The sequence below is a fragment of the Pistacia vera genome, unplaced genomic scaffold (assembly GCF_008641045.1).
Source record: "Pistacia vera cultivar Batoury unplaced genomic scaffold, PisVer_v2 Contig106, whole genome shotgun sequence".
Lineage (NCBI taxonomy): Eukaryota > Viridiplantae > Streptophyta > Magnoliopsida > Sapindales > Anacardiaceae > Pistacia > Pistacia vera.
Window position 1 is genome coordinate 1,347,790 of NW_022195093.1, and position 8,537 is coordinate 1,356,326.

Here is an 8,537-nt window from a genome sequence, read left to right on the forward strand (position 1 = left end):
TTGATATATGCATGTAACATAAAAAAATATCAACAAAAAGAGATAGAGTAAATACAATTAAAACTACATATCAATATTTGTTTTCATTTGTCATCACTAAAATTAAATTTGATTTTATGTGTGTGATGATAAAATAAATGGTTCGGTAGTAGATCTATAGTTATCCAAATTCATTGTATAATATATCAAATTAAAGCTCTATCTTTCTAGTTTCCAAAGATTCAAACTGCTCATCAATTGGATTTTTATTGAGTAAGTTATGGCCAATTTATTATTGATTAAAATGTGTGTGATGATAAAAGGAATGGTTCCGAAGTAGGGCTACATTTATCCAAATTAAGCATACAATATATCTAATTAAAGCCCTGACTGTCTAGTTTATAAAGATTCAAACCTCTCATCAATTGGAGTTTTATTGAGCAAGTTATGATCAATTTACTACTGACTGTTCAGTGGAAACTGAAATATGTGATGATAAAAGGAATGGTTCGGCAGTGACGCTACAGTTATCAAAATTAAGCGTATAATATATCAAATTAAAGCCTGTCTATATAGTTTCTAAATATTCAAACCTCTCATCAATTGAATTTTTATTGAGCAAGTTACAGTCAATTTACTACTGACTGTTCAATGGAAACTGAAATGTGTGTGATGATAAAAGGAATGCTTTGGCAATGGGGCTATAGTTATCCAACTTAAGCGTATAATATATCTAATTAAAGCCCTGTCTGTCTAGTTTTCAAAGATTCAAACCGCTCATCAATTGGATTTTTATTGAGCAATTTATGACTAATTTACTACTGACTATTCAGTAGAAATCGAGAAACAGGGGAAACCAAAATGTGTGTGATGATACAAGAAATGGTTCGGCAGTGGGGCTACAATTATCCAAATTAAGCGTATAATATATCAATTTAATTTTTTTTCTGTCTAGTTCTAAATATTCAAACCTCTCATCAATTAGATGTTTATTGAGCAAGTTATGGTCTATTTACTATTGACTGTTCAATGGAAGCCAAAATGTGTGTGATGATAAAATGAATGGTTCGGCAGTGGGGCTACAGTTATCCAAATTAAGAGTATAATATATCAGCTCAATTCATTTATAGCCAACTCTCAGGCTGCCACAACTGTTTGTTCTCAGGTGCTTACCCTGAAACCAAAGACAACATTCAGCTTGCATTCATCGTACTTCAACGATTAAAACAAAAAGTAATCAGTAAATGATCACATTGTCATTTCAAAATTGATTGGCATCATCTTTAACTACCATCCACATAAAATCTATCAATTTCACACAGTAAACAGATTAAAACTTATAAATCTGCTGAGTGTGATGGTGTTTGCCCTGTTCCCAGATTATTAAGGAAGAAAGATCATCAATTTTGATACACATGTAATTCCCTATAAAGATGCAGGTCATATACGTATAAATGGAACACATATCAAGACTCACTCCATCTGCTAATCGCTTTCTAGCTCCATCAACCCCAGAGAAGGTTTTGGTGTAAGTGTTACATGAACTTGCTGCAGATGTAAACATAAAAAACTTTACAATAACCGGCAACATAATAAGAAGCCAAAACCACCATAGCAAAAATTGCTACTATAATCATTTCTAGCACCTTGGTCTAACTATTTTGTGTCATCAACACATTTCTAACCTTTTCATGGTTCAGAACGAACCACATCTTTCTGCCAGAAAATCAGATATTGGTCATTCAGAATGAGACCATTCTTACTTGTGGGATATCAAACAACTCATGGAAGTCAATACCTGCATTGTTAACAAAACCAAATTCATTAGATTGACTTTGTCTCACAATGTATGATCAGTTTGTTTTGTTTTATTTTCTCATCTAGTTCAGATTCTTACCAGCTTTATGAGATGTTGTGCAGGATCTCCTTTGGGAAATGCAGCGATCAATAACTCAACTTCGGATACAGCTTCTTCATAGGTGAAGTATTGATAGAGTCCATCTGAAGACAATATCAAGAACTTGTCCCTTGGGCTGACTTGATGATGATAGAGCGAAGGCAAACAGGTGATGTATGGAGAAGTACCGATGTAATTGATTGTAAACATCTCAAGAAGTGCATCATTCCACTTTGGCTGCCATGAAAAACCAAAGAATCAGACTTCTACAATCTCAATTGGTCATTAATATCATATCAGTATTTGAACAATTAGGCCTTGTATGAAGTTCAAACTATAAAGATCGGTGCCTAGTTGTGGAAGCAATTGGTATCAAAAAGGCAATGAACAGTGATTTTTCAATAAGTTATAAAATTTGAAGGATGTACCTCCAATTTAAAGATTCTTGATCTCTCGGTTACCAGTTGACCTTGGACAGATTGGAGTTCCTGCAAGCGAACAGCGGAGTGGATGATGAATATTTCAGATGATAAACACTCAAACTTTACTAAGAATATTCATATACTCAGTGAACAAAAAGTAATTGTGTCATCAAGAGCAGACCTTGGACAATTCACCATGAGTATTGTTTACTTCATCGACCTTTTCTCTTAAGCCTAGAATTTTTGTCTCGGGCTTCTGCTAGAGACAATTCCAAAATTCTTTTCTCTTCTTTGATTGCCTCAATATCAACTGTAACATCTTGTTCAGAAAGATAGTTCCCATTTCATTAGATTTCAAGATTCAGATTTGGCCAAGGCATAAAACTTACTGGTTTGCATCCCAGAACTTAAATATTGACCCATCAGCAGTTGTGATATAATGACCATCTTGACTCACTTCAGCACTGGTCACAGATGACTTGGTCCCGAGTATTTGGACTATCTTACCACTTCTTACATCCCATAACCTGTACAACCACTAATAATTTTAGTAATGATTGAAAAAATAGAAAATCCCATCCAGCCCAAGAACTATTTTCAACTTCAACTTTAGGAGAAAACATGTATAAAATATTATAATCTAATTTAATTGAATAGCTAGCCCAACAATTTTTCTGTCAAGTAACAGCAAGTAATCAAACATCAGGAGAATATATGAAGCAATTAACATTTTTTTTAAATCTCTCTTTCCTTGAGCCAAAAGAATACTAAAATCCCTAGTCCCTACGACATAAAATTTTAACCTTATTTTCTAAGATTTGATCCCCAAACCTCTGCAAGTGCAACGCAGCTTGGTAATTGGACCCATGTCTTTAGCTTATTCTATCTACAGCTTGCATTAGTTTATACTTAGAAGAGCACCCAGAAATTTCATGATAAACTATCACATTACGGTTATTAAACAAGAAAAAAAAAAAAGCCAAGATATCAAACAAATTTACTTTCCATGCAACAACATAAGTATGATTCAGGAGAAACAGGCATACCTGACACGGCCCATGTCAGAGCAAGAGCTTAACATTATCTGATCACTATGGAGCCATGCAACAGTTCTGACTGAACCAGGAGATCTATCCACTTCTCTTGGAGGTGCATCTGGATGATTCAAATCAAGAATACGAAGGATTTTCTCCACTCTCCCAGTCAGTAGAAGATGAGTATCCCCTGTACAGATTGAAATAAACATCAGATGTGATGCATCATGAGCCTAATTATGCGTTCATAAATACTAATCCATCAAAATCCCCAAAATGATTAAGATACATAGAACTACCATAACAAACAGCGAAGATACTGCATTCACAGACCAACTGAAAATTAGATTAACAGTACTAATCATAAAGGGAAAAAAAAATTAACCATAAGACAACAATTCAGCACATACATCTTCATGAACTTGAGCTTAGCTTTAAGCTAGAAACATATGGTACAACTTGACAACAAATAGAAACGACTAAAGGCTTTCAGAATAATCCTATGTCATATAAAAAAAAAAGAAAATAAAAAAAAAATATTACCTCTGAAAAAGCACAGATACAAATAGTTATATAATACAACATACCTCATTATTATATTTCCCCTTGTAGCCACCAAATGCAATCAGATGCTTCACTCCATCAAATACTGCTGTGCTTACACTGAGCCCCTGCTTATAATTTTAAGTTAAGAAATCATAAGGCATGGAAGTGAAGTTAAAAATTCCAACAAAAAATTTACAGTATAAGTTATACTGAATATAATTCAAGGAATCTCAGAATATATATTCAGGTCCAGAGATCAGTAACCGCCGCACGCTTTAACCACAAATGGATATGTAAAATTATCAGCTCTAAACCCTTGAATTTCCATTCTACGATAAAACTCCATAGGTTTTTCAAACAATCCATTATTTGTAAACCCTCTTATCATCCCTTTCATTCGTTACTGCAGAATCATCATCTAGATGTTCTTTCTTAATTCTAGACACTTACTGCAATATCAAAATGTCATTTTAGGTCATTTGAAAACATCTCAGTTACCTTCAAAATAATAAAATTCAGACATTAAGCTGCAAAAATAAAATAAAAATAAAAACTAATGTTTCAAATACCTAGAACCCAAAAGGTTTTAAAAAAAAAAAAATCAAGGCTATGTTTGTTTCAATTTTTAGAATATTACTTTTAGTATTCCCAAAAAAGTTAAACAGTAAAATACCCAAAAACTTTGGGCTTCATTTGGTTGGATTTTGGGAATACTACTTTTAGTATTCCCAAAAAAGTTAAACAGTAAAATACCCCAAAACTCACAATATTATTCAACTTTATTCAACATTTTTTAAACCCCCTAAATTTGTTAATTAAATTAAATACCCCTAAATATTTTTAATGTTTTTGTTACGGCGACTCCGGCCACCCTCCGGCGGTGGTGGCCGGCTGTCCGTATTTGAGGGTGGATTGGGGGTATTTTTGTTAACTTTTAATGTTTTATTATAAGGGGTGTTTTGTAAAAAAACAAACATAGGGGGTATTTTAGAATTTGTAAATCTTACATCGTAATACCCGCCCAATTCAACTTTTTTTTTAAATTTTTTCAAAAAACTTTTCCCAAAAACACAAAATTATGAACCAAACGGAGCATTAATTTTTGGGAATACTACTCCCAATATTATTTAACTTTTTTAAACCCCTTAAATTTGATAATTTAATTAAATACCCCTAAATATTTTTTTAAAAATTACAAAAACACCCCAGTAATTCATATTTACCAGATTCCGGCCACCACTGCCTGAAAATGGCCGGAATCTGTTAGGATGGCGCACTACCGGCTGAATTTGGCCGGTAGTTCGCCGATATAGCCTTTTCCGGTCAGATCCACGGTGGATCTGGCCGGAAAAGGCCAGATCTAAGGCCAAAGATCTGGCCGTTGATGGCCAGATCTTTGGTCGTAACAGTTTATAACGACGGCCAACAAACGGTCGTCGTTGACCATCAACGACGACCGTTTGTTGGTCGTCGTTGACAAGCAAATACGGCCAGATCTGGCCGTAGATCTGGCCTTTGTCGGCCAGATCCACCGTGGATCTGGCCGGCAAAAGCCATATCGGCGCACGACCGGCAAGATCCAGCCGGTCATGCGCCAATACGGTGAACCCGGCCACCCTCCGGCGGTGGTGGCCGGCTGTCCGTATTTGACATTGAGTTGGGGGTGTTTTTGTTAACTTTTAAGATTTTATTATAGGGGGTGTTTTGTAAATAAACAAATATAGGGGGTATTTTATTAATTTATAAATTCTACATCGTAATACCCGCCCAATTCAACTTTTTTTTAACTTTTTTCAGAAAACTTTTCCCAAAAACACTCAATTGTGAACCAAATGAAGCCCAAAACTTTCAAAAATCTAACAGCAACCCATCAAAGAAAACAACTGTTCATGTTTGATTTTGACACCAACTATTCGCAAGTGTAAAATGCTAAAATGACTTAGAAGTCACACATGATATAAGGGGATTGAATCAAATAAAAGGTGAAGAGCAATATTTAAAGTGGTTCGAATGCTCTAAAGCAAATCCTACGTCCACTGCTATTGTATTAATAAAAGAGAGTGATCAGATCACGTTCAGCGAGCTGAGTTACAGTTTAGAGAGAGAGAGAGATCTATTTCAGCGTAAAATCAGCTAAATCTTCTCAAATGAGAGGGAAGTCCTCTATTTATAGTGGGAAAGTTCAAGGTAATGATTATGAAAGCTGCAAGTGGGTAGGTGTCGTGTAAATCATTTCTTTGCATCCCATTGATCACTTGCCCGAGGGATTTCCTCGATTAAAGAAGGGCTTTGACACGTGGGCGATCTCCAACCGCTTGCTGGTCTGGCACTCACCTGCTGCACTGATAGGAGCCTTGCCACTTACGCTAGGAGTGACGTGGCCGCACCTGGACGGCGCAGAACCCTTCTGAACTCTGACCATCCTTTACTGATGAGACTCTATGTTAACCCTACTTTTTCCGGCATAACAACAACTAATACTAAAAATCACAAAAATTGAAAAATTACCTCATCGTTTCCGTGCGACTACTTCTGAAACCAATTAATATTCAATACCTACAATCACAAAAAACACAAACCCAGAAGCAAAAATCAGTCAAAATCACAAAAACACAACTAGTTTCTCTTAATCCTAACACGAATCAGATAAAAGACACTTGTAAAATTGACTTGGATTAAAGCAGTCAGAGAAGGAGTGTTAAGGTTGTCAAAAAGAGAAGTGATGGCGCACGTTAAGGCGACAATGGTGACAGTGAAAGTTAACAGAGCGTTGGCTTTGTACCCAAATGAATGCATTTTTTTGTATTGGAGTTTTTGCTGCAGCTCCTTTGGATGAGGATGAATATGTACCCAAATGAATGCATGTTTTTTGTATGGGAGTTTTTTTCTGCAGCTCCTTTGGATGAATATGTATGTTTTGATTAGACCTTTCATAAGCAATGCGGCAATTAATAACTTTTGGATGAATGAATACGTATGTTTTGATTACAGCAATTAATACCTTTTGAATGAATCTTTGTATCTGACAATTGGAAATGCAGCAATCAATATCTCACGGATTTATCTTTTTGTTTAGATATTTGGAATGCCATTATGCCAATCCAATGCACTTTTATAATTGTTATTAATACATCTTAAATGTTTATTAATAGCAACCATAGACAGATATCATTCAACCAAAATTAGTAATAGCAATCCAATACACCTGTATACTTATTATTAATATACATCTTTAGAATGTCAATGCATTACATGAGTATTATTATTATTATTACATATTTTATTTTTTTAATTAATTAATAATTATAGATTGAACAATAAATACCCACCCAAAGTGTCAACATAGAACAATTTGATTGGCTTGTCAATCTACTGTGTCAAAATGAAGCAATTCTAGAGTTTCCAAAATGTGTCATGTATCAATCAAAATAAGTATTCAACTGTATATATATATATATATATATATATATATATATTTGTGTGTGTGTTGTTTTTAAACAGTTGGATTAGTACTTGAAATTAATATAGAAAAATTATTTTTAATTTAGTAGTTACGAAATTACCAATCGAATGTAATATTATTATAACTTATAATAATAAATTACTAAATCCTTTATAGAAAAATATACCAAACAAATATTCAATAATTTATTCAACTCTAATAACAAAGTCAAAAATCCTATCTAAAGTAACAAAACAAACACACTTATGTTTCTTCGAAACACTTGTAGACGTAAAAATCTACCTGTACGGAAGGGGGGTCTGATCCCGTGAGGTTGAGGCCACTAGCGATCCGTTGCACCTGCACACATAGAGAAACAAAGGTATGAAACGAACGGGAAACACCGGGGTGGTGTTTGCCGTAGGCACTCCGACGCTCAAGTCGGCAAGGCTGAAAGAGGCTAGTATAGGAGGTCTAGGGAGTAGAGAGGTTACCGAAAGTCTAGTCGGGGACTGTGACTACGGCAGTGATGTGAGGCTCTCAAGTCAGAGCTTCAGGTGTGAAGGTGTAATGTCATGTCCCTTGTGAGAGGGCTGGCCTCTGCTTATATAGTGATTGTCTGGGCTCCCAGTCCTGGTGGGAGTAGGAGTTCTAGTGTGACTCTGATACAAACCCTAGAAGAATTAGGGCGGTGGTGAGCTGTCTTACCAGTGTTCAAATAGGAAGGTGATCCCGAACAGGAAGTAACCTCAAGTAGGAAAGTGATCTGAACAGGAAGGTGACCTCGAATAGGAGATTGATCAGGAATAGGAAAGTGATATGCGGGGGCCATGGCCTCTGAACTTGCGTATAGGTCCAGAAAGTGAGCTGGGATTCGGAGGCTCGCGCCCAGATGGTTTGGGCCGGTTGTATCTCGTATCAATGTGTTTAATCTGGATTGGATCGCATCGAGATTGGGCCTAGTCTCTTCCACATTGTCAGGCCCGTTTTCCTATTTGGGACAAGGATGATTTTTGGCCCTAACAGTTTGGCCCCACTCTCTAAGTTAAGAATTTCTTAAGTCAGAGAGTAGGAAGCGATCGAGGCGCTCTCGGTCTCCCTTCCTGGATGACCGATTATCGGTGTAGCTGAACAGTTTAATATAGGTGATTGGTAGTTGAGGGTCGTTCGGTATCCATTACCGATCCCGAGTATGCCATCATCCTAAGAGGTGTGCT

The 8,537-nt window shown here is 35.9% G+C and overlaps 1 protein-coding gene across 1 annotated transcript; it reads right to left on the reverse strand.

Moving 5' to 3' along the window:
• Positions 1 to 1,418: 1,418 nt before the first annotated feature.
• Positions 1,419 to 2,544, reverse strand: LOC116129389 (probable protein phosphatase 2C 36). The gene is made up of 4 exons (XM_031415137.1): positions 2,480 to 2,544; positions 2,305 to 2,364; positions 1,877 to 2,113; positions 1,419 to 1,777 (listed from the first exon to the last, which is right to left on the reverse strand). Exons 3-4 carry the CDS (start codon positions 2,084 to 2,086, stop codon positions 1,739 to 1,741), a joined length of 249 nt encoding a protein of 82 aa, XP_031270997.1. The 5' UTR covers positions 2,087 to 2,113; positions 2,305 to 2,364; positions 2,480 to 2,544; the 3' UTR covers positions 1,419 to 1,738.
• Between the last annotated feature and the right edge of the window lie 5,993 nt (positions 2,545 to 8,537).